The sequence below is a fragment of the Aotus nancymaae genome, unplaced genomic scaffold (assembly GCF_030222135.1).
Source record: "Aotus nancymaae isolate 86718 unplaced genomic scaffold, 86718_ANA_hifiasm-v0.15.2.pri h1tg000053l, whole genome shotgun sequence".
Lineage (NCBI taxonomy): Eukaryota > Metazoa > Chordata > Mammalia > Primates > Aotidae > Aotus > Aotus nancymaae.
This window is the reverse complement of record NW_026988467.1, coordinates 25,561,536-25,589,226: the sequence shown is the minus strand read 5'-3', so window position 1 is coordinate 25,589,226 and position 27,691 is coordinate 25,561,536. Positions and strand designations below refer to the sequence as shown.

At 38.8% G+C, this 27,691-nt stretch overlaps 1 protein-coding gene across 33 annotated transcripts in view; it reads right to left on the bottom strand.

The window, feature by feature from the left end:
* EPB41 (erythrocyte membrane protein band 4.1) overlaps window positions 1–27,691 on the bottom strand; it is a 224,210-nt gene that overhangs the window by 113,193 nt on the left and 83,326 nt on the right. For 29 of the 33 annotated variants that reach the window (XM_064363574.1, XM_064363576.1, XM_012439839.2 and 26 more), the window contains 3 exons: window positions 18,191–18,662; window positions 13,438–13,650; window positions 10,551–10,655 (listed from right to left, as the gene is read on the bottom strand). In XM_064363574.1, the coding sequence (XP_064219644.1) occupies window positions 10,551–10,655; window positions 13,438–13,650; window positions 18,191–18,655 (783 nt within the window). In that variant the 5' untranslated portion in view covers window positions 18,656–18,662. Of the gene's footprint in view, window positions 1–10,550; window positions 10,656–13,437; window positions 13,651–18,190; window positions 18,663–27,691 lie in introns of those variants that run through there. The other 4 variants (XM_064363585.1, XM_012439840.2, XM_064363575.1 and 1 more) reach the window with 2 other exon arrangements.

Sequence of the window (27,691 nt, the reverse complement as noted above, 5' to 3'; positions counted from 1 at the left end):
ATATTTCAATAGAAAGCTGTATAAGCAGTTCTGGCACTCAGAAAAGAAATTTGGGCCAGATATACATTTGGACACCTTCCTCATGTAGGTGGTAGATGAAACCATTAAAGAAGATTTAAAAATCACCCAAGGAGTATGTATTAGAGTGAAAACAAAGGGGGACACTTGGGGAACACTTGCATTTAAGGGATGGAGAGAGATCAAAGAGCTGAGAAGTAAATTGAGGAGAAGAGTTTGCAGTGGTAGGAGAAAGACAGGAGGCCAGTATCACAGTATTTAAAGGAATAGGAAGTTTCAAGGATGAAGCAATTAAGATCATCAATACTGCAAAATGGACAAGTAACATGAGGATAAAAAACGTCAGATTTATTTTGGTAAGAGCAGTTTCAGCAGAGCAGTAAGGGCAGAAATAAAAATGCAATGAGTTATATCAAGTGCAGATGAGGACATGGCACAGCTGAAACTCTTAGTCATTATTTGTGAGAGTGTAAACTGGTAAAACTACTTCAGAAAACTGTTTGATAGTATCTACTAAAGCTGAACATACACATTCTCTAAAATCTTCAGTGTCACTCCTAGAAACAGGTCCAACAGAAATGTTTATGGTAAGATGTATACCAAAAGGCATCTGCTAGAATGTTCCTAGCAGAAGCATTCATAAAAGCCCCCAAAACGTAAACAAGCCAAATGCCTCAATAGTAGAGTACATCAAGTGTAGTGTAGTCAAACAATGAAATATTATATTATACAGTAATGAGGCCAGGAGGCTGAGGCAGGAGGATCACTTGAGCCAGGGAGGTGGAGGTTGCAGTGAGCCAAGATTGTACCACTGCACTCCAGCCTGGGCAACAGAGCGAGACTCTGTCTCAAAAAAAAAAAAAAAAAAAAAATATATATATATATATATATATGTGTGTTTGTATATATATATATATAGGTATATATAGATGTGTGTGTGTGTGTATATATATATAAATATATATATATATATAATATAATAAGAATGAACTATTGCTATACGAAATAGCATGAATGAATCTCAAAAACATAATAATGAACGAAACAAAGGAAGCCTGACCTAAGAGAAGACACTGAATGATTTTACCTATGTGAAGTTTAAAAACAGGCAAAACTGATTGATGGTGACAGACATTAGGATGAAGTAACTTTTTTGTGTGTGATAGGGTCTCTCTCTGTCACCTAGCCTGGAGTGCAGTGGCACAAGCTCGGCTCATTGTAATGTCCACCTCTCTGGCTCAAGCAATCCTCTTCCTACCTCTGCCTCCTGAGTAGCTGGGACTACAGGTGCTCATCATCACACCTGGCTAATTTTTCTGTATTTGTAGAGACAGGATTTCACTATGTCATCCAGGCTGGAGGAAGAAGTTACTTTTGACGGGGAGTGGGGAGGAGTAACAATTGATATGAGGCTGAAGGTAGTGACTGGAAGGGAAATAATGCGGGATTTTAGAGTTCTGCTAATGTTCATTTTTACAGATGTGTTCACTTTTTAAAAATTCTTTGGTATGTATATGTATGATTTACACCTTTCTTGTGTTACATTTAACTAATATGCAGTAAGGAAACAAATAATATAGGCAAACCAATTTCTCTAAGAGTATGGTTATAGCATGGAAGAAAGGGTTAGAGCTAGAAGAAAAAAGCAGGGTCTTCAGATGTCCCCTAAAATATCAATTCTGAATAATCTAGTTCTATGTGAATATTTTCAGTGGTAGGGATTCTTTTCGAAGAGTCCATTTTATCAATCACATCTTGAGAATAAATATATTAACATTTTAAGCAGAATTTAAGCTTGTGCATTAAAAAGAATCACATTCCTTCTCCAGCTTAAAAAAGTAGTATACAAGGCCAAGCGCGGTGGCTCACGCCTGTAATCCTAGCACTTTGGAGGCCAATGTGGGTGGATCACCTGAAGTCAGGAGTTCAAGACCAGCCTGGCCATCATGGTGAAACCCTATCTTAAAAAAAAAAAAAGTAGTATAAAAATAATATAGAGATGAAGAGCAGCAACATCCTGATATAGAGCTTCATTCATTCAACTGAAGTATTACTCGTCTCCCATATGTTCTTCTTTCAAAACACCTTCCCACAAGTTGTTTCTTCTACTTGGAATACTCTGTCTCTGCTTCTTCATCTGGAAAATTCCTGACTATCTCTTATAATTCATATCTGTTATTACCTTTTCCAGAAAACCCCTTTTGACTTCCCATCTATGTGGGTGTCCATCTTACTACTATCGCCTAGTCAGCCTGGGAGCTCCATGAGGAAAGAGACTATCTTTTATTGCTCTGCACAGCACAAGGCAGATACTATCTGAACAACAAATGTTTATGAATAGTGAACAAAGAATAAATGAATGATGCTACTGAAGTAAATCAGTATAGATTAATAAAGTTTCAACTAGAGAAATGGCATTTAAAGAGGTAAAATGAATAGGAGCGGATATAGTTTGGATGAGTATCCCCACCCAAATCTCATGTCAAATTGTAATCCCCATTATTGGAGGTGGGCCTGGTGGGAGGTGATTGGATCATGGGGGCAGATTTCCCCCTTTGGTGCTATTCTCACGATAAGAGTTCTCACAAGATCGGGTTGTTTAAAAGTGTGTAGCATCCCACCCCCTCTTCCTCCTACTCTGCCCATGTGAGATGTGCTAGCTTCCCTTTCGTCTTCTGCCAGGATTCTAAGTTTCCTGAGGCCTCCCCAGAAGCTGATGCCACCATGCTTCCTGTACGGCCTGCAGAACTATGAGCCAATTAAACCTCTTTTCTTTATAAATTACCCAGTCCGAAGTATTTCTTTATAGCAGTGCAAGCATGGACTAACACAGGAGATTTTCATATCTTTTGCTGCATTTATAACCTTAGGTCATAGTGTTTTTTTAAAAAAACTCCATTGCCTGAGTTGGTCATCAGCTACCCTTATAGGGAGGTCCTAAAACCCCCATGCATACACATAAGAGATTTAGACAAATCCTTGTCTTTTGAGGTAACAGACTTTTCTACAGTTCCAGAAGTCTATCTGTCTTAACTCAAGGAATAACCATTATTTATGCTGCTGTTAGGATGTTGACTTCAAATCGCTGCTCCAAGATGTGTTATAGAAACTCTAGAGCACATGTAATTCTAGGTGTCATTCTTTAAATGCTAAGCTAAAAAAACAACACCCAAAAAAACTACATTTAAATTCACTAGAAGTGTTGATTCAAATCTCTGTAGCACGACAAGATCACAAATGCAGTTTCTCTACTCAGCAAGTTTATTTACAAAACTCCCCTTCATCTTTCTAACTTGCCAGACAATAGAGATACAACCGTGACTGCCACTTGCCTTCAAGGCCAGTCATGAATCAATGAGAAACAATCAGTCCTTTCAGATGACTATAAAATAAATTACTCATACTCTTGATTTAATAGTCACTCCATTGGCGTTTGCTCTTTGCCTGTGAAGGTGAGCAAAAGACTTCTGATGTGACTGATGATCTTTTCAGTGCTGATTATCTGATCCTAAAGGTAAGAAAATTCATCCACACAGAAAATGAATGGAAAAAGACGATGACTATATACTACTGAATTGAATGTAGTCCTAATTTAAGATTCTCATTATTTACCAGAAGAGCTCAAGGTTTCTGCTTAGAGATGAAATTTGGAGAGAGAGGGAATTAATATAAGTGACTTTTCTCCCAAGGAAAAAAATCCTTGATTCATTAATAAATATATCTAAGCAGAAATAAAATATAGGAAGCAACTATTTAACTCACAATTTTGATTGATAGTGGCAACAAATCTCTCACAGAGCTAAAGAAGTTTGCTTTTGGGCCGAGTGTGGTGGCTCAAGCCTGTAATCCCAGCACTTTGGGAGGCTGAGGCAGGTGGATCACCTGAGATCAGGAGTTCAAGACCAGCTTGACCAACATGGCGAAACCCTGTCTCTACTAAAAATACAAAAAGTAGCTGGGTGTGATGGCAGGCACCTGTAATCCCAGCTACTTAGGAGGCTGAGGCATGAGAATCGCTGGAACCTGGGAGGTGTAGGTTGCAGTAAGCTGAGATGGTACCACTGCACTCCAGCCTGAAAAAAAGTGTGATTCTTACTGCTTTTCCACTTCTCATGCCCGACCTTAGCAACAGACCCATTATCATGCAGTCAGTAGGAAAAGTGAACAAGTAAGCCACTCCATATGAGGGAAAATTTTCCTCCCTGCTAAATGTACTAAATTGTCTACAAAGCACAAAGCTCTTAATGATAGAAGTTACATATACAAAGGACAAATCTTTACATACACAAAAAGAAGACATCAGAGAATGGAAAGAAGAGAAAATGGTTATCTCTCATTGTATTATGGCTCACATTTTTTTCTACAACATGAACTGTTTCTGTAGAGGAAATAAAAACAAAAAATAAAGATGAAATGTAAAAATCAAAGAAAGGAGTAAAAAGCTAAAGAAGAAAATAACTTTAGGAAGGAGCAGCAGGCAAGAAGCTACAGGAGTAAACTGACTGCAACTAGAGGATGTCACTCTGCCTTTTCGTGCTTCAGTTTCCTCATCTATAAATTTAGGGGGGATGAGCCCCCAGTCTATATAGCTCTATTATCTTCTGTACTTCAGAATGTCAAAAAACTAGATAGATGACCAAGATTTACTAAGGACTATCGATTCAATCATTTCACAAATATCTATGTACTTCTAGAGAGGGTCTTATCTCGAAATTTGGCTTATTGATGGTAGATATATATGGAATGATAGTGTTAAGCAAAAATTATGGAAGGCCATTGTTTTGGTCTAAGCTTCTTCACTGGCTCCAGCAGATCAGGCCAAACCAAAATGGAGTCACTCATACTAAATACCACATAATCAAACTGAAACCTAAAGGAAGTGGGTAGATCCTCAACAGACCAGTTTTTCCTGAAAACAGGAGATTCCAGTCTACCTGAGTCAGGTTAACAAGAAGTCCTCTCTGCTTTAGCATTTAGAAAAAAAGTAACTTGATGTTAATTAGTTTTTTCCTATTATTTGGTTTCCTTATTCCTACCTTACAAAACCCACTGTTCTGCCACTGCTCATTGGGAACTTTCGTTCTGTTTTGTAGAATGGAGGCTGCCTAAATGTATGAATCACAAATAAAAGCCAATTCGATCTCTAACTAAATTTCTTGTGATTTTTGTCTTTTTCCAATAGTTAAAATAAAGCCATATAGTCTGGCTAAATACAATCAATTTTAAGTAAAAGGTACATTGTTCTTTTGTACATCCTACCTAAGAAACGAACAGGTAGAATATTCAACCCGAAGGATGTTCCAGAGTGTACCTTTAGATACGATACACATATTTTTTCTTTTAAAGTCAAGAACTTAATTGATAATTCTATTTTTTTTTTTTTTTTTTTTTTTTTTTGATATAGAGTCTTACCCCTATCACCCAGGCAAGTGTGGTGGTGCACTCACAGCTCACTGCAGCCTTAACTTCCTAGGCTCAGGTTATCCTCCCATCTCAGCCTACCCAGTAGCTGGAACTAGAGGTGTGCACTGCCACACTCAGTTAATTTTTTAATTTTGATAGAGACAGGGTTTCACTGGTCTCAAACTCCTGGGCTCAAGCAATCCACCTGCCTCTACATTCCAAAGTGCTGGGATTACAGGGATGAGCTACCATGCCCAGCCAATAATCCTATCATAATAATAATGATAATACCTAATTTGTATTGAATGCTTATGACATGTCAGGCATCATTCCACATGTTTTCATATAGATTATCTCATTATCATTCCTATTTTACCAATCAAAAAACAGAAGGACAAGTAACTTAACTAACTTGCAATTAGTATGTGGCAAAGCTATTCTCTCAAGTGTAACAATATGTCTCACTCTTTCAATAAACATTTATTAAATGCCTACCACATTCAGGCCAGGCAATATGCTAGATGACATTCTTTAGGAAATCAGTCTGGTAAAAAATAGACATGGCCCAGAACAATAGAAGAAAATCAGCCCACACCAAGATGTATAATTGTGAACTCTCAACTTCATGAGGACAAGAAAAAAGAAAAGATCACATTTGTCTGATTGTATACAGGAGGAGGGAGATGAACAAAAGTCATACAAAGGATCAAAAATCCAAATGGCTCTGGCCTTTTCAAGAGCAACACTGGAAGCTAGAAGACAATGAAGCAATGCCTTCAAAATTCTGAAGGCAAAAAAAAAAAAAAAAAGAAAAGAAAAAGCTATACCTAACGAAATTCACAATCAAATGTGAAGGCAGAATAAAGCCATCTTTTCAGACATGTCATATCTCAAAACAGATTACATCCCATGTAGCACTCTATCAAAACACAAGTAAAAGCTAGGATAAAGAAAACAGGAGAAACATCACAGGAAAGAGGCAAAGCACATCCCAGGATGATAGTGCTGGGAGATACCAGAAACAGCTGTGTACAAAACAGAGCTTGACACCCATCCAGACTAGACTTAAGAGACACAAATTTTTTTTTCTTTGAGACAGAGTCTCGCTCTGTCACCCAAGCTGGAGTGCAGTGGCGCGATCTTGGCTCACTGCAATCTCCGCCTCCCAGGTTCAAGCAATTCTCTGCCTCAGCCTTCCGAGTAGCTGGGATTATAGGCACCCATCACTATGCCTGGCTAATTTTTTGTATTTTTAGTAGAGACAGGGTTTCACCATCTTGACCAGGCTGGTCTTGAACAACTCCTGACCTCGTGATCCCCTCCCCGCCTCAGCCTCCCAAAGTGCTGGGATTACAGGCATGAGCCACCAGACCTGGCCTTTTTTTTTTTTTTTGGAGACGAAGTCTTGTTTTCCTGCCCAGGCTGGAGTGCAATGGGGCGATCTTGGCTCACTGCAACATCTGCCTCCTGGGTTCAAGCGATTCTTGTGTCTTAGCCTCCTGAGTAGCTAGGATTACAGGCATGTGCCACCATGCCTGGCTAATTTTTGTATTTGTAGTAGAGACGAGGTTTCACCATGTTGGCCAGGCTGGTCACGAACTCCCGACCTCAGGTGATCCACCCAGCTCAGCCTCTCAAAGTGCTGGGATTATAGGCATGAGCCACTGCACCCAGCCAAGAGACAGCATATTAAGGAAGGCCTGCCATCACTAAGGTGCTTTTGTTACTGTATTAACCCTTTAACCTGACAATCCTAAGATAAATCTTCCCCAGATTCATTTTTGTACAAGATTTACCAGGGCCATGTGCTAATGAAGTTCCTACTTTCCCTTCCATGCTTTGCTTCTTAGATCAGCTAAAGACTCTCATTTTAATCCAAAAAACCACTCTGTTTTAACCTACTTCTGAGCTGGAGGTTGACGGTGATTAACTCAGAAGCACAAAATATAGAGTAGCCCATTCCCTTTGATGATGTTCCCGCTGGATATCCTATAAGAACCTGGTCCATTCAGGCCTCCCAATGCCCTGACTATGATAAGGCTTATTTTTCCTAGGATTCACTTGCGCTCTGAGTCCCCAGTAGGAGCTCTTATAAACTATCAGAGAAGTTGAGACCAGATTATGATTCAGAGGTACCAACTTTTCTTTTCCAAAAATACTTACGAGGGACAATAATGCCCTTTTCTTACACAGCCAGGTTTGTACTTTGTTATTAAGCTTTTATACTAAGCACTTTTAACAATACTTTACACATAAATATATAAATATATATTAAGCGCTTTTAATAACACTTTTACACAGAAAGCAATTTAACATTTGCTCATTAAAAACTAATTACAGTTAGGCGTGGTAGCTCACACCTGTAATCCCAGCACTTTGGGAGGCCAAGGTCGTGAATCGTCTGAGGTCAGGAGTTCGAGACCAGCCTGGCCAACGTGGTAAAATCCCGTCTCTACTAAAAATAAAAAAAATTAGCTGGGTGTGGTAGTGCATGCCTATAATCCCAGCTACTTGGGAGACTGAAGCAGGAGAATCGCTTGAACCCAGGAGGTGGAGGTTGCAGTGAGCCGAGATGATGCCATTGCACTCCAGCCTTGGTGACAAGAGTGAAACTCCATCTCAAAACAAAAGCAAAAACTAATTACAATAGTGGCAAGGCACAGTGGCTTATATCTGTAATTTAGCACTTTGGGAGGCTGAGGCAGGAGGATTGTTTGAGCCCAGGAGTTCAAGACCAGCCTGGGCAACATAGTGAAATCCTATCTCTACGAAATATAAAAATTTAAAAATTGGCTAAGCCTAGTGGTGCATGCCTGTGGTCCCAGCTACTTGGAAGGCTGAGGTAGGAAGAGCGCTTGAATCCGGGAGGCACAGACTGCAGCAAGCCAAGAGCGCCACTGCACTCCAGCATAGGCAACAGAGTGAGACCCTGTCTCAAAAAAAAAAAAAAAAAAGTGAAAACCACTATAAAGAAAAAACACTTGGTGACAGGACAGAATATAAATCACACCAACAATAATGAAAATTTTCAGTGTAACTAAAAATTTTTGTCCCAACGTGGGCCCTAGAAGCTTAACTGTAAGTGGAAATGATTTCCTCTGCTAAATGGCTTTAGAAGAGCCAGCTTCTAGAAATGTAAGTATGCCTGGATCACAGAAAAAATATTTCCAGCCATATTAAACATGTAGGTACTCGGTGACTTTACATGCCAAATTAAAGGATTCTTAATTATTCTCAAATCAATCTTGGTTGTTTTTTCCCCATGATGTAACTATTAATTTTTGGAAATCAAAATTATCTTATGAACTTATATAAAACACTTTTCAGAGTATTTCCCTTGATTTATGGGAGAATTTTCCAGCTCACAGTTGCGGAAAGTTTTTCACTGCAGTTTTGAGAGAACTGTTTTGTTTTTAAATTAACTTCAATGTTCCCTTACTAATGGGAAAGAGTGGTTTCAATTCAGGCTAGACTTTTCAAAATTATACGCTGAAAAATTATAGTTGTATATATTTATGAGGCAGAAAGTGGTATGATTTTTTTAATACAGTGTGAAATGATTAAATAAAATGAATCAAACTATCCATCACTACAAATATTTGACCTTTTATGTGATGAAAACATTTGAGATTTACTCTCTTCATGATATTGAAATGTACAGTAGTCAAATATTAGCTATGTTTACCAGTACAAGTTGGTTTGAGCCCTAAGGGAGACAAAGTAAAGGGTAAGTCCTTAAAGAATAATATTAACGTAGTGCTCAAACATAGTTCTGTTTGAGTTAGTAGTCATTCATAGAAGGAACACATTTTTGTAAACTACTAGGTATATTCTACAAATACATTTTGTTTAGACAAAGGATAATTCCATGTCTCCTAGTTTTCATTATCTAACTCACACAACCTAATCTACAGAATTTGCAGATGTTAAAGGCTGCTGCCCCTCAATTTTTCTTAATAAACTGAAATCATCTTGGAGAAAGGATGAACTTAAATGGCTTAAATTCAGTGTTGACAAGACTCTCTCCAGGATCCCCCACTTTATACCCATCCCCCAACCTGGAGGTATACCTCTCCAGATTCACCTGTTACTCTATTCCTCATACCCTATGTTCAGCCAGGCCAGATGGCTTTCAGTTCCTGAAATGTTGCTCTCTCAACTCCAGGTCTTGCGTAAGCCATTCTCTGTCCACCTCACTTGCCCATTTTATACTTCAGGTCTCCCTCAGCTTAGGCATCACCTCCCCAGAGGAGACTTCCCAGGCCATACTCTCCCCTGACAACCTGTATTTCCTTTTGTTTAACACTCATCAAACCAGTAATTAATGTTGTCTTCATAATACACTGGAAGCTTCAGAGGGCAGGAACCATGTATACCTTATTCACAGCTGCATCCATATCATCTAGTATAGCACCTGCAAATACTTGTTAAACTGCACTAAAGCTTTTATCATTAGATTCCTGTTAAATATTTGCAATTTTTAATTAATTGGACAGGAAATAATTCAAGTGTTCTGGGGTAAATACCTGACTTTTAACCTTCCTTCCCTCCTCCATGTCCATACCCATTCTTTTACTTCCTTCAAAAGTTAACAACTGGTTTCCTTTTGGAAAAAATTTCAGATTCATCATTAAGGCTGTTTCAATAATATTGGGATTTTATTCTGTTCCATAATGTTGCTTTCAAATTATAATTATATATCATAATTCTGTTTAATTATGATATGGTCATTATAATATTAATAACAGATCATCCATTCAACAAGTATTTGTTATGAACCTCCTATGCATTAGATACAATATCAATTACATAATATATGAAGTTATTGACATCTACAGTACTTGCTAATCAGTGCATCATACCTCTTTACTTTCCATGCCTTTTAAAAACATACAATACATACTTTATTTCAGTGATGAAAGAATGCACAGCAGTGGTCTTTTCTTTAAAAGAAAAATAGCAGAAAAATTAATTCTAGAAGAAAAATAGCAGAAAAATCTAAGAAATAAGAATAGACAGGAATAATTCTAAGAACACTGGCTTAGAGAAGTAGGTATAAATACATTCTTAATAACAAAAATTAAAACAAATTTTTTGTCAGTTTCTTAAATTGCAAGCAGTCTCCTCACCTTAGAGGTTGTGTTATCCCAAATGGCTAGACCAAAATAGTCTTCTTCCAAAAGATTGAGATGCTCACATACTCGTTTAAGCAAATCTTGTCCCTTAGCATGTTTCTGCAAAGATACATGTGTGTCTCAGTTGAGTTGAGGTTTCTTTTTCTTTTTTTTTTAATTCCCAAAAGAGATAGGGTTTCACTCTGTTGCCCAGGCTGGAGTGCAGTGGCCTGATCATAGCTCACTGCAGCCTCAATCTCCTGGGCTCAAGTGATCTTCCCACCTCGGCCTCCAGAGTAGCTAGGACTACAGATGTGCACCACCATGCCTAATTTTCAAAACTTTTTGTAGACAGAGTCACATTATGTCGCCCAGGCTGGCCTTGAACTCCCAGGCTCAAGTGATCCCCCCACCTCAGCCTTCCAATGTGCTGGGATTACAGGTGTGAGCCAGTGCACCTGGCCTGAAGTTTCTTCTTATTTCTATATCCATCATGAAATAAAATAAACTATCACTTTCCAATTTCTTCTTTTATCTTTGGTTACCAAGAAACTTACAGGTGGCTACACAGTTTAAGCAGAAAATAAGATTTACAAAATTCCTTTATTCAATTTGTTAGTTGTAATATACTTATACTAGTTTGGAAACTGTGTTATAATTCAAAGCAAAATTCTACCTTCCTTCCATCTCATCTTCCCCACCTCCATCCTACACATCACATTCTTTATTTTGGGTGCAATATTTCCTGAAGTATGCTATGGGCAACTGTCAGTCACTGTGACTACTTGAATTACTGAATCAACTGTCCAGAGTACATTTAATTGTGGCTGTGGAAATCATTAGACTCTATCATTTTCAGACCAAATGTCCCAAAGAAAATGAGAATTTGAATTGTTTAAAAATAATCAAATATATGAATGACTTCTGAGAAATATATACAAACATACTTCAAAAATTAGAATCATTTTTTGGGCACACACATATGACATGTCCTCCTCTCAATGAGATGAGTTTTTTTTTTTTTTTTTTTTTTTTCTATGAATGAGAGGTTCTCATATTGCCCAGCGTGGCATCGAACTCATAGCCTCGCCTCCTCAAGTGCCAGGACATCTGGCCGGAGCCATCGCGGCTCCCGTGAGATGAGTTTTTTTAATGACTATTAGTAATTCACATAAATGTTCATTCATTTTCAGTCTTAATTCATCCATATCAAATCATTTTTTTCTTTCTTTTTCTCCCATGTTTTCATTCTAAATGGCAGACGAAGATTTGAAAATGCTTCATGTATAGGTCCCTAATCTCTTATTCATAATTAAAATCCAGATGGCAAATTTTGACTTGAACTGTGAAGAGACTATTTATAATCTTCATTTATCCACCTTAGAATGAATCTTCATATATTTTGCCATAGAAATACTATGTTTGATCATGTGGGTGCTACTACAGACACTGCTGGGTGTATTATAAAATATGCAGGATATATACTTATTGCCTTGCTAAAATCCAAAATATTCTGAATTCTAAATCACATCTGTCCCCAAGGGCTTCATATATGAGACTCATATCTGGATCTGGGTCTGAATGGGAAGAATGAGTGTAAAATAGCTTTCCCCATCTCTAAATTAGGGCAAGAAACAGAAAAGGCAGACCCTAAGTCTCTAGTTAGGTGTAGAGTACCTGTTTCAAGGTATAATTATATCTTTCTTGATTTCACTTTTAAAACTTAGAGAATACCTATTAGTAAATATAGCACAATATTTTAGATGATTTGTGCTTGAATATATTTGCATTTGCACATAAATAATTTGATTAAGAAATAAGGCTGGGCGCAGTGGCTCATGCCTATAATCTCAGCACTTTGGGAGGCTGAGGCAGGTGGATTGCTTGAGCCTGGGAGTTTGAGAGTGACCTGGCCAACATGGTGAGACCTTGTCTCTACAAAAATAAAAAAAAATTAGCCAGGTGTTGTGGTGTGTGCCTGTAGTCCCAGCTACTTAGGAGGCTGAGGTGGGAAGATCACCTGAGACCAGGAAGTTGAGGCTGCAGTGAGCTATCACTGCGCCACTGCACTTCAACCTGGGCAACAGAGCAAGATCCTGTCTCAAAAACATAAATAAATAAATAAATAAATAAATAAATAAATAAATTTGTTGCACATATATGTGAATTATACCCTTTGTCAATAAAAGCTGTTACCACTAACAATTACAACAATTGCTTATATATCATGCACACCATAATGAACAAATACTGTTCTAGTTTGAAAAATATATAATTTTTTTAAAATTTCAATTTGCCCTGAAGGAGCAAAAAGAATAAATGAATAACTCAGATATTCTTCAATCCTGATTCAATCACTTATTCTTTCAGAAAATAGTAGAAAATTTTAAGAAATGGCATCTACTGGGCTTAAAGACTTACTCATAATCTTCCCATAACCCTACCTCCAGAAAATCACCATTAATACTTCCATCCACAGAAATAATCATTAGAAGCCGGATGCAGTGGCTCATGCCTGTAATCCCAGCAATTTGGGAGGCTAAGGTAGGCAGATCACTTGAGGCCAGGAGTTCAAGACCGGCCTGGCCAAAATGGTGAAACCCTGTCTCTATTAAAAATACAAAAAATTAGCCGGGTATGGTGGCACACGGCTGTAATCCCAGATGTTTGGGAGGCTGAGACAGGAGAATTGCTTGAACGTGAGATTTAGAGGCTACAGTGAGCCAAAATTGGGCCACTGCACTCCAGCCTGGGTGACAGAGTGAGACTCTGTCTCAAAAAAAAACAAAAAAAAGAAATAATCATTAGGGTGAGTCTTATCACGGGCAAAATCACAACTTACCCAATTCTAGATGAAACAACTTGTAAGAGTTCTGATTGTTGGAAATGAAAATGTACTCACCTCCACAACACATTCATAAACTGTGTCATCCAACAAAGAAACCTTGCAGTGCATGTTCCTGTGTTTTCTGATCGATTTCTGGGAAGCTTTTAATTCTCTTTCTGCTTTTGATTCAGGGCTTTCTTCTTTTACTTCTATTTTGGAGCACTCTTCAAGTCCTTCTCCTTCCTTAGTTTCAAAATCTGGATCTTCTCTGAGTTCTTCCTGAGCAGGCTACATATCCATGACATCACCAAGTCAGTAATAAAGACATTTCACAAAACATACCGTATATGCTTTTACCTATAATAATCTTACCAATAAAAGCACGAACTAAAGAAAAACTATTAAAACAGATGTAGGTGACATAAATATTAAATAATTACTTTTCTATAAAAAATATTATCCTCCATATGATGACAGACTTTGCTATTATTAAAACTTCTTAGCCAAGTGTGGTGGTTCATGCCTGTAATCACCTTGAACCCAGGAGGTGGAGGTTGCAGTGAGCTGAGATCACACCACTGCACTCCAGCCTGGCAACAGAGCAAGACTCCATCTCAAAACAAACCAAACCAAACCAAAACAAAACAAAACAAAACCTTCTCAGGTAGAATCCCATCAAGTCAATAAATGAAGGTTTCAGGTAAACCAGAGGACACCAATCTACTGCTCTCAGCATTATATATTCTTCCTGACCATGATATTATATGCTATTATTAAAGTTTAACAAAACATTATTGTCTCTTCCCCATGCTCCTCAATTTTAGCAAGGTAGCCTTACAAACTGCAAAATAAGATGTGATTTGTTACATATTCTAAATTTTAAATTAATTTTAATTCTAAGAGAAATGCTTAGGACCAATTTTACATCATTAAGCAAACATATGTAGTAGGCTAAAAATTTTAACTATCAGTTAACACCTTTCTACCCAATATTAATAATGTTAAATGCAAAGAAAATTCAACGAACAAAGACTCCCCTGGTGCAATCTTAAATCATCCTGAAATAACACCGATGGGTAGGACAACATTTCTGGCATACATTTTTACTTTTACTTTCAACACAACAAAACCACTGACAAATTTTTAACTAAATCCCACTAATTCTTTTCTTTTAAAAGAATATGTTACTTCTTTGTGTAACAGTTGGAAAAAAAATTTTTTTAAAGAATATGTGGTTGACAATTAGGAAAAAAGATTAAATTATTTGACTCCTGCATTAAATACTGGAGGTAATCTAAAAGACTCCTTCCCATCTCTCATACACCCTTTCACTGCAACCTCAAGGAGGCCCTTCATAGGGCTATCCTATCTATGCCCACTCTACTGTCTTTCATATCAGTATTCTGGTGCCTTCATAACTTATTACAATAAATAATTATTTTTATTTACTACTTTTTTGTTTCCTAAAGTCCACAAGGGTAGAAATCATGTCTGTTTTGTAATAATAATAATACCAAACATTTAAACAACAATTACAATGGACCAGTTACTATTCTAAGAAAATTACTTATATGAACTTAATCCTTGTAACTATCTTGTGAGGCAGGTACTGTTACTATATACCCACTTGACAGAGGGAAGATAATAGCACCTGCCCGACAGGGTTGTAAAACTGATGCCAGAGAGTAACTTGTCTAGGATCATACAATTAATAAGTCACATACCCGTCTGGCTTCAGAATCCATAATTTGTTTTGGTTTTTGTTTTTGTTTTTTTTGAGACAGAGTCTCACTCTGTCACCCAGGCTGGAGTGCAGTGACATAATCATGGCTCAAAGCAGCCTCAACCTCTCAGACTCAAGTGATCCTCCCATCTCAGCATCCCAGGTAGCTGGGACTACAGGTGAGCCACCACGCCTAGCTAGTTTTTTTATTTTTTGTAGAGATGGTGTTTCTCCATGTTGCCCAGGTTGGTCTCAAACTCCTGGGTTCTAATGATCCTCCTGCCTCAGTCTCCCAGGGTGCTGGACTTACAGGCATGAGCCACCATGCTCGGCCCCCAAATCCATGATTTTAAACCTCTTTACCTTATTGTTTTTTATTTACCAAGGTACATTCTGCCTAAGACCTAGCACAAATGGTAGGTTTTCAATAAATATTTGTTGAATGAATAAATAAATGAACATTAAAAATTTATATAAGCTTCCAAAAAAAATCCAAGCTACTCTAGATGAAGACTGATATAATCGTACATTTATATATATTATATACTTAAATATAATATAAATATATATACATTTATATAGAAGTTCTGACAAGGTTTTGACTATAAATATTAGTTTCCAAAAGGCCTAAAATAGTTCATTACTTTAAATAATATCCCCTTGAAATTTTATTAACAATATCGTTTCTTTTTCTCCACATGAAGACAAGCACCCATGGACAATTTATTCAATTCTGAATTAAATCTTAATGAATGAGATTTCAGTTAAATCTAAAATTAACTTTGTCCATCATCTATGTCAGCTTGGGTACAGATCTATGACCTTTAGACAATACAGACAAGTTCTAATTCAAATGTCTAAAACAAGATGTGGATTTTCCCCTATATAAAGCTGAAGGAGAAAAAAGCAGTTAAAAACCCCTTGAGGACAGGTACAGTGGCTCACACCTGTAATCCCAGCACTCGGAAAGGCTGAGGCAGGAGAATTGCTTGAGTTCAGAGTTTGAGACCAGCCTGGGCAACAAAGCAAGACTGTCTCTGCAAAAAATTTTAAAAATTAGCTGGGCATGGTGGCGTACACCTGTAGTCCCAACTACTCAGGAGGCTGAGATGGGAGAATAGCTTGAGCCCAGGAGGCTGAGGCTGTAGTGAGCCATGATTGCGCCACTGTATTCTAGTCTGGGTGACAGAGAGAGACCCTGTCAAGAAAGAAACAAAGAAGAAAATAAATAAACAAGGGCAGGGAGGGAGGAAAGGAGGTAGGGAGGGAGGGAGGAAAGGAGGTAGGGAGGGAGGGAGGAAAGAAGGGAGGGGGGGGGAAAGGAGGGAGGAAAGGAGAAAGGGAGGGAGGGAGGGAAGGAGGGAATTTTTAAAACTCTTGAAAGTACCAGGCTTCCTGAAAGATAATTTAATTCTTTTGGTATTCCTAAAATAAAATGGTATTAAGATAAGTATGGTTTCTTTGCCTTTATTAGCTAACATTATTTACTAGCTAACATTCATTGAGTACTTATTAAATGCCAGGCAATGTTTTAAGAGCTTCACTCGTTTCTCTCTTTTAATCCTTTCAGTCCCAAAGGAGGTGAATATTATTATCCCCATTGTACAGAGAAGGAAACTGATAGTGAAAAGTGTCACTTCTCTTTGATTTAAACCCTCTAAATCTTGCTTTCAACCTTGTTTCACTAGTAGCAAGTGTGTAATTATAATTTTATCCTAAATTTTACCCTCAGCACTTTGAATATACAAGTAATAGTTCTAGAAATACACATAATATTCTAGTAAGACTCTAAAAAAACTATGGAGTCCAAATCTCAGACCTATAATAGAAACATGTAGGACTTACACTTTTTATCCTCCTAACACTGTCAGAGTTCTAAAAGGACTTATACTTTTAACAACACAGATAATGTTCACATGCTTCAGAAATAAGAAGACTTTGAAAATCATTCTTAATTTGTAATAGTAAGGCTGAAAATGAATGAGATTCTTAGAAAACAGTCCAAGTTACAGTACTAATGTTTTCCCATTTTTTTGGACAAATAAACAGACTCATAACTCGTGTTTAGCTTAACAATGCTATGCACAATTAAGGCCCCAGACTAATATACATTACACAGGTAACAGAAAGAACTAGACTTCCTCATTTATATCTACACTCTGTGGTAACATGATCTAATAAAGAAGATGACCGAAATAAGGCAGACATGACTCAAATCTATCACATCCTCCAGATGGCTTGAATTCATCACACAGCTTTTAGGAAGATTTATGTAAAAGAACCATATCTGCTGATAACTATCCTGTTCCTATTAATTCCACAAAAATGAACTCTAAACTACCTCATTTTCTTTTCCTCTCTCATTAAAAATCTTCAATTCGTCCCATTACTATAATAAAGTGATATGTGGGCTGAACACACTCATTTGATACTTTTTTTCCTTTTCTGTTCTTTCATTTATAAAGAGTAAACAGACAGGCATGGTGGTGTACACCTGTAACGCCAGCTGCTCAGGAGGCTGAGGCAGGAGGATCACTCGAGCCTAAGAGTTTGAGATTAGCCTGGGCAAAATAGCAAAATCCTTTACATAAACATATAAAGTGTAAGTATCTTTTTAAAAAGTAAGTTTCCAATGACTACATTAATTTCTTTAGAGTAAAAACTATAGGCCAGGCATGGTGGCTCATGCCTGTAATCCCAGCACTTTGGGAGGCTGAGGGGGACAGATCACCTGAGGTCAGGAGTTTGTGACCAGCATGGCCAACATGGCAAAACCCTATCTCCACTAAAAATATAAAAATTAGCTGGGCATCAGCGGCCAGCGCTTGCAATTCCAGCTACTCAGGAGGCCGAGGCAGGAGAATAGCTTGAACCCAGGAGGTGGAGGTTACAGTGAACCATGACCACGCCACTGCACTCCAGCCTGGGTAACAGAGCAAGACTCAAAAAAAAAAAAAAAGAGTAGAAACCATAAAGCTTCATGTTACTTATCACTATCAATGCCTAAGTCGACCAGTAAGAAATAAAACCAAATACTCTTAAATGAAAAATAAAGTATATAACCTGCCTTTCTTATGCCCACCTCCCATATCCACAAATCTTTACCTGTGTTTCGGCACTGCTTAATGAATGAAGATCCAAAGATGGGTCTGTTTTGAGTTCAGGTTCAGGAGCTGCAATTGGGGCCTTTAAAATGATCTCTTCATCAAGACTGGTTCCAAATTCTATGTCTTTCTGACCTCCTTCACCTTTTTCTTTATCTGACTCTAATTCTTTGCCTTCTTCCTCGGACACCTGAGATTTGGGCCTTTTAAGAAACGAGGAGAACAGTCGTGAAAGGCCTCTGCTTTCTGATGTCCGCTCCTTGTTCTTGGTCAAGTCTTCATGTGTAGGAGTGTCTCCATTAGAAGCTTTCAGCTTCTGTTCACACTGATTATCTCCTTCAGCTGCTGTTTGAGAAGATTCCTCCTGCTGAGGTTCTTGGCCTGAGTTTATGGCTCCCTCGCCCTCTTCCTTCTGTTGGTGGTGTGAGTTTTCGGCCTCAGCCACTAAACTCTTCTCTGTTGTCATGATGTTGCTGTTAAAAAGAAGACAGAAAAGGGCAGCTCTTATGAGCAAAACACATTACTGTTGGCAAAACCCAAAACTTAAAAAATTAATATACTTAGGTATTCAATTGCCAACAAACAGAATTCCAACCCATTAAACATGAGGTTTTCCATTAAAGTACAAAAATATCTACACATCCTGAATAAAATATTAATGTCTTGAGTCACTAAAGATAATGCATATAGAGAGAGTAGTTTAAAATAGTACCCACTGAGGCCACCTTAGTGAAATGCATCACATATTAAATCCAATGCTCAGAATTGTATATAGTAAATACAGTTTTATCCTTCCTTTAAAAAGGATTGTGTTTAGTGTCCTTTGAGGGTATCAATCTGAAGGTGTAGGATTTATAGGAATTATTCCCTGCAAAATTTTCTACACCTCAAGAGATCATGAAATTTAAAAGTTCCCCAAGTCTTTATTGTTCTTTTTCTTTACATTTCTTAGAATGCAGAGACTTCTCTATTAAACTGCAAAAGTAAAATTCTGACAGTTTCTTATAAGACTAGACAACATCAATGACAAGTATACAGCTGAAATAATTGCAAAAAATTTCCTTAGGTTTTCATGTTATAATTCCAAATTACACCCTCTCTCAGAGGTATCCCATTTTAAGCTTTTCAGTCTCTTTTTCCTCCTGATGAATATGATTTTGATAAATATGATTTTAAAAGCTCAGCATTTTTAAGAGTAGGAAGTGAAACTAACAATAGAGAAGTGAGATAGAGAAGAAAAACTTAGGAAGTGTTGATTCACTCGTAGGGAAGGAGAAGAAAGCAGGCAGTTGACCTTATAATATATTTCAAACTTCTTGGCCTTTAGCCTCTTGATCTCAAAATCCCAGTATTATCAGTCAAGCCTCACAATAACAGCCAACGAGCATTGTCACACCTATTTTACTAAAGAATAACCAACACACGTGGGGACTTTGAAAGCATTGGGCAATGAAGTCGACTATTGATGATCTTATGCTTTGATTCATTGCCATAATTAATAGTACTTCCTCCCCATCACTCACAGAGCAGCATTTACATTGTCTTCTCATATTCTCTGTATTATTTAAATAAAGTAATTTTTAAAAAATTAAGGCTAGTGGAGTGAAGCAGTGGGAGTCGAGAAGAAACAAAGAAATCTGTAACTGGTTGTGATCAATTGGTTGTAAGCACTGTAAGGTTTGTTCTTGGGTTCTTGCTGAGTTTAAAAAGAAGAAACTGAGGCCAACACAAGAAGATCCAATATGAAGGAATTTATTCAGCCTCCCAGGCGAGGTTCTGCGGTCCGACAGGAGGGGCCACAGAAGTCGCACGGACTCCTCTCAGATGTAGGATTTTATAGGGAATGAAGGAGCTCGATTGGTTGTGGGAGAGCAGGACTACTATTGGGTAAGGTTACAAGCCTTTGTTTGCATACAGGACTTGGCTGCTATTGGCTAGAAAGACTTGGCTGCTATTGGCTAGAATCACAAGACCCCACTTGCATACTGGGTTCTTTAAGGGAAAGCCAGGCAGGCTGTGCGAGAAGGGGAAAAGGGAACAACCTGAGCACGTCCGAGCTTTCAGAAAAAAGGCGGGGGGTATGTCTGAGCTCCCAGCGAGGCAACCAGCCTTACAAGCACCACTGCACTGGACCAGCCTAAGTGAAGTAACTTTATCTGGATGTTAACAATCTGAATGAATGAACAAAATATATTTAGCTCATTCCCTCCTCACGCCCTTCACATGTGCTGTTCTATTTACAATGCTCTCCTCATGGCTATTTGAAGGCTAGTCTCCCTCATATCATTACTGTCTTATGTCTTACCAGGCCTCCCCACGATAACCTAGCTAAAAGTAGTGGCCTTCATGCCCCCAGAAACCCTCACAGGACTACTGCACTTATTATCTGCAATTATTTTGTTAACATATTTGTTTACCAGTTTATTGTCTTTCTTCCCTCTCTCCAACTAAAACGTAAGTTCCACAAGAATACAAACCTTGAACTCTTTTTTTTCTTTTTATCACTGTATACCCAATGCCTAGAATAGTATCTGACAAATAGGTATTAATAAAGGTTTTTGGGGGCTGGGCATGGTGGCTCACACCTGTAATCCCAGAACTTTGGGAGATTGAGGCAGGAAGATGACTTGAGCTCAGGAGTTCAAGACCAGCTTGGGCAACATAGCAAGACATCGTATTTATAAAAAAATTTTAAAATTAGCCAGGCATGGGTGGCATGTGCCTGTAGTTCCAGCTACTTGGGAGGCTGAGGCAGGAGAATCACTTGAATCCAGGAGGCTGATGCTACAGTGTGCCATGATCATGCCACTCCATGCCAATGTAGGTGACAGAACAAGACCTTGTCTCAAAAAAAAAACCAAAAATCACTAAGTTTTTTAAAAATAAATTGCTTTCACTGAATACATCTGACAAATATAAACTGCAAAGGCATTCTCTAAATTTACTCAAGTAAATTTACTTCAAATGCATGATACTAATTGATTCATTCAACAAATTCTTATCAGGCACCTAGCACAGGACTGATGCTAGGTGCTAGACACACGACAGTAAACAAAACAGCCAAGGTCTATGTCATCATGGAGTTTACATTCTTGTTTCAACTTTAACCAGTAAAATGAAAGAAAAATTTAAAAAATTTTTTATTTAAAGTATGAGCTAAACCTAGAATAATCGTATATACATGGAACAAAGTAGTGAAAAGGGAAAGAAGCAAATGTGTATTGGGTACTATTTCTGTGCTGGGCCCCATGTCAGGCATTATCTACATTATCTCAAATAAGCCTTTCAACAATCCTATAAGGAAAGAGGAATCAGTAATCTTATAGCTGAGGAAAATTGAAACTCAGAGAATAACCTCCCCCTGGGTCATGCTGCTAGTAGGTGGCAAACCACTATTGATAAAGACAGCGGGGCAGAGAAATTCTAGGCAGAAAAGGACGCGTCTCTGATGAAACCCTACCCTCAAGCAGAAAAGCCTGAAACTACAGCCCAAAGTGAGAACTTATATCCCCGTTTTCCTGCTGGAATGTTGCCTTTTCCTAAACTATTCATGGCCCCACCTTACCCCATCTTGTGCCTATAAAAACCCCAGACTCAGCAGGCAGAGAGGAGAAGCAGCTGGACGTCAGGAACTATGGCTGGATGCCAAAGAGAAGCAGCTTGACTTTGGAGGGATAGCTTGATGGTGTAACTTCGGAGAAGAATCCAGCTGGAGATGGCTTTACTCCAGGGGAAGACTATCTAACCACTACCAGTCCCTTTTCAGCTCCCCATCCCGCTGAGAGCCACTTTCACTGGCAATAAAATCCCCCGTATTTACCATCCTTCAATGCATTCCTGTGACCTCATTTTTCCCGGACGCCGGACAAGAGCAGGGGAGCCACGTGTGCAGATACAATAGGCTGTCACACTGTTATCAGCTCAGTGGGCCCTTTGCCTTTTCAAGAGAGGGCAGCCCCTCACTAGAAATGGCAAAGGGCCCACTGAGCTGCTAACACTTAAGCTGTCCGTAGATGTAAAAGCTAAAAGAGCACTGTAACACGCCCTCTGAGGCTTCAAGGGATGCAGATACCACCTCCTGGATACTGCACGGGCCCGCACAGCCTTGGGTCCTGACAGCACCAAAGCAGCTAACTGGTTCCAGCGCTTGTGCACTCCAGTTCCCACCTCATTCACCCGCACATTCCCTCCCATGAGGAGTTGAGAGTGATGGCTGAGTAAACAAGGTACGCCTGTTACAATTCCCATGAAGAGGTCTTTACTATAAGGGGTCCAATTCAATAGGTCTGGAATGGGGTCTATAATTCTATTAAGATGTTGCCAATGCTGCTGGCCCACTCTGCACATTTTGAGTAGGAAGCACAGAAAACCACTATTACAAGCACTTTGGGAATGTACCTCAAAATGTCTAAGAATTAAAGACTGTAAAAAGCTGCTCTTAGAAGAGTATGAACAGTGAGAAATACCTGACACAACAAATGCTCAACAAATACTTGTTAATTAATGAAAGAAGCAAATGATGCAACATATAAAATGTGAAAAGTGGCCAGGCACGGTGGCTCACGCCTGTAATCCCAGCACTTCGGGAGGCCAAGGAGGGTGGATTACTTGAGGTCAGGAGTTCGAGACCAGTCTGACGAACATGGTGAAACTTTGTCTCTACTAAAAATACAAAAATTAACCAGGCGTGGTGGCAGGTGCCTACAATCCCAGCTACTTGAGAGGCTGAGGCGGGAGAACTGCTTAAACCCAGGAGGCAGAGGTTACAGTGAGCCAAGATCGTGCCACTGCACTCCAGCCTGGGTGACAGAGCAAGACCTTGTCTCAAAAAAAAAAAAAAAGATACTTATTTACACGGGGATTTACTTGAGAAACATAAAAACACACACAACAGAACACTTCACAGACCACTTTACATGACAAAATAGGCAAAAACAACATTCATATTTTGCAAGCATAAACACTCAGGTATACTAACGACAGTCATACAGGTATAAGTTATGAGCAGACAGGGTGTATTTATAAAAAAAAATAGCTTATATAACTGCAGTCATCTGAAATACCATGACAAACAACCTAAGTCTTAAGATCAATCAAAAACCATGATGTGTTACCACCACATCTTACAGTTGCCCAAAGAGCATTTTACATACATGTACAATGTTACACACGAAGTCAATGTTGTGAAAATGCACCTTGTGGAGCCAAATTTGCAAATAATGCATAAAACACATTGGAACTCTCTAAAAGGCTTTACACAATTTATACCTTCAATAATGGAAATGATGTGAAGATGAAACACAGAATACAGCAAATTGTAAAAAATGATGGCAATTTGAAAAAGTCGGGGGAAAGCTTTTAAAAACTAAAAAGAAAACTCAACATATGAAAAAGTATATTACAGTGATAGATTATGGGCAATTGCGCAGAGGCAATCCATAAGAGCAGGCAGACTTTCACAATCATTAACTATATTTTGAAGTCTTGGACTGCAATGAATAGCTGCTTTTTTCCTTGTAGAGCATGGCTCTTCTCAGAGAATACATTCACATTCATTTTACACATGGTGCTGCTCTTTTTGTTTTTTGTTTTTTTGGGGAGTCTTGCTCTGTCATCCAGACTGGAGTGCAGTGACACAATCTCGGCTCACTGCAACCTCCACCTCCTGGGTTCAAGAGATTCTCCTGCCTCAGCCTCCTGGGATTACAGGTGCCTGCCACCATATCCGGCTAATTTTTTGTATTTTTAGTAGACATAGGGTTTTACCATGTTAGCCAGGATAATCTCGATCTCTCGACCTCTTGATCCACCCGCCTCAGCCTCCCAAAGTGCTGGGATTACAGGCGTGAGCCACTGCACCTGGCCGGTGCTGCTCTTTTTGAAATTATTCTATGATTTGACATACATGGACATGAGCATTTCCTGTTAAATTTTCCCATCCTTTGTGCCATGCTTATATGTTATTTTAGGCATGCAGAAATCCATTTCACATGCACTCATATGCAGACCACAAATTTGGCAGAAACAATACTGGTGATTGAACAGCAACATCGTGTGTCTTCTTATCCTACTGTGCACACAATTATTTTTGAATCAGTCAGTAACTTCAGCTTCTTCAGACAGATGCAGCTTTAATTTATAAAAAGCTCCTAGAGGCCAGGCACGGTGGCTCACACCTGTAATCCCAGCACTTTGGAAGGCTGAGATGGGTGGATAGCCTGAGGTCAGGAGTTTGAGACCAGCCTGGCCAATGTGGTGAAACCCCGTCTCTAATAAAAATACAAAAATTTGCAGGGCTTGGTGGTGGATGTCTGTAATCTCAGCTACTCAGGAGGCTCAGGCAGGAGAATCGCTTGAACTCAGAGAGTGGAGGTTGCAGTGAGCTGAGATTGCACCATTGCATTCCAGCCTGGGTGACAGAGTGAGACTCCATCTCAAAACAAAAAAAGAAAGCACCCTGGAATGTCATCACTGGAAGGAATACCAATGCACTTTACAAATGAAAATAATGCACTTTTTTTTTGAGACAGGTTCTCACTCCACCCAGACTAGAGTACAGTGGCACAATCTCAGCTCACTGCAACCTCGACTTCCTGAGCTCAGGCAATTCTCCCATGTCAGCCTCCCAAGTAGCTGGAACTATAGGTACACACCACCATGCCCAGCTGATTTTTTAAAAATATTTTTTGTAAAGATGGGGTTTAACCATGTTGCCCAGGCTGGTTTCAAACTCCTGGGCTCAAGGAATCCTCCTGCTTTGGCCTCCCAAAGTGCTGAGATTACAGGAGTGAGCCAACACAGTCATAATGTGCTTTTATTTATTTTTTCTCAACTCTCCCCTAGTGACATCATAATGCACTTAAAAATTTTTTTTTGATTTATTTTTTTGAGACAGGGTCTAGCTCTATGGACCAGGCTGGAGTGCAATGGGGTAATCTCAACTCATTGCAACCTCCATCTCCTGGCTCAAACCGCCTTCCTACCTGAGCCTCCCAAGTAGCTGGGACTACAGGCACGCACCACCAAGTCTGGCTAATTTGTTTTTGTATTCTGGGGACAGATGGGGTTTCACCATGTTGCCTAGGCTGGTCTCAAACTCCTAGGCTCAAGTGATCTTCTCACCTCAGCCTACCAAACTGCTGGGATAATGTAAGCCTGCCATAATGCACTTTTAAACTGAAGCTTTCATCCTTGCTGTATTGTGTGGCCAATCCACTCATCTAAATTTCCTGTCAAATGCATTGGGGCTGAATGGAAAAAACAAACTTTATTTGTAACATTTTCAAATTCACTTTTAGAAGCCTTGATTGCACCTCATTCCAAATCTGTCATTATAGTTTGAGGATTCAATCAAAATCCATTTTCTTCTGCCAAGTCTATCAAATCTTCAAATAAGCATTTTTAAGGTGTTTCACTTTTTCCAGTCACTAATACATAAACTAATGGATATGTTCTAGAATTTTCTGATTTAATGGGGGCATGTATTGTATACAAGTGATTAAAAAAATGACAACAAAACAGGACAGTTTCAAAAGTACCATCCATTAGCCAAAATGAAGCATGTGCTAGTTTTGCTATGTTAGATTTAGTGGTAAATATAAGAAGTCTATCCTCTTCAACAGCCAATCCCTAATTAAGAATAGTTCACCAGGCCGGGCGCGGTGGCTCAAGCCTGTAATCCCAGCACTTTGGGAGGCCGAGGCGGGTGGATCACGAGGTCAAGAGATTGAGACCATCCTGGTCAACATGGTGAAACCCCGTCTCTACTAAAAATACAAAAAATTAGCTGGGCATGGTGGTGCGTGCCTGTAATCCCAGCTACTCAGGAGGCTGAGGCAGGAGAATTACCTGAACCCAGGAGGCGGAAGTTGCGGTGAGCCGGGATCGCGCCATTGCACTCCAGCCTGGGTAACAAGAGCGAAACTCCGTCTCACAAAAAAAAAAAAAAAAAAAAGAATAGTTCACCATTTAACATGTTTTGCAACAATGGAGGAACCTCAATATCGGCAAGTGTTTTTGGTTCAGAAGGTCACTGAGCTTGTCAAATTCTTTTTATTCTGTAATGAAGGGTGTTTTTTAAAGGCAAGTATGGCACCGTGTGTGAAGGGGCAGTACTCGTACACAATTGAATAATTTGGCAGGGGAGATTTCTTGTATTTTTTGCCTCCATTTTTCACTTCTTGTATGATCTTCGAAATACTCACTGCACTTACATTTAGAGAGTGGTTGTTGTCTACAAATTTTGTAAGTATATGCAGTCCATTTGAAAGTCTGGTTATTGTTTGGCCATTGCAATTAAGCAACACTCTGCTTTCACAGAAGCAATAATCATTAGCCTTCAAACTTTTATCTTTCACCATTAACTAGCCTCATATACTTAACTTATCACAGCCTTTCTACGAGGAAACAATTTCACAGATCTTTCATTGTGTTGTAAGGAATACAGTAAGAAGGAATGACATTCGGCTTCTCTAATACCAAATCTCTATTAGTCAGGGTTCTCCAGAGAGATAGAACCAATAGGATATGTATATAGATATAGGAGAGAGAGGATTTACTAGACGAATTGACTCACATGATTGTGGTGGCTGAGAAATTCCACAACAGGCTGTGTGCAAGCTGGAGACTCTGGGATGCCAGTTGCATAGCTCAGTCCAAGACTGAAGGCCTCAGAACCAGAAAAGTTGATGGTGTAACTCTCAGACTCAAGACCTGAGGGGGCTGGTGGTATAAGTCCTTGCAATCAATGGCTGATAAGCCTATAGTTCTGATGTCCAAGGCAGCAGAAGAATAGTCTGTCCCAGCTCTAAAAGACACGCTTTCCTTCTGTATTTGTTCTTTCTGTGCCCTCAGGCCAATTTGATGGTGCCCACCAAAAATGAGGGCAGATCTTCCCCACCCAAACCACAAGACTTACACACTAATCTCCTCTGGAAACATTCTCACAGAACATATCGAAAACAATACTTTACCCAGTTTCTAGGTATTCCTTAATGCAGTCAAATTGACACCTCAAAAATTAAGTCTGTAAGTCTACCTCTTGTCAACTTGGAATCTATATGCATGTCCTTAAACCATATTTAATTTCCAAATAAAGACAACAAAGTAATAGTTCTGCCTAACATGAAGCAACTACCCTATTATTGTAATTTTGGGGATTGTAGACATTAGGGATTTTAGACTTCAGGGATTTAGACTTCAGAGATTTTGATCTCTCAGGATTTTAACATTTAGGATTATGGTGCTTAGGATTGTATCTTTTGGGATTATGATCCAAACCCAATTAAGACATATGAAGAGTTAGAGGATAATATCTATCAGTACAGAATTGAGACATTTTGCCACATAATGGGACATATGTAAAAAACAAGCTAAACATAAGAATGTTTGTTATGAATTGTTCCAGAATTCATACTGGAACATACTGAAGCCAACTTCTGATAATACCAGACATTAAATGCTAGAAAACAATCAAGATTTCAAACAATGCAGTATTTAGCAA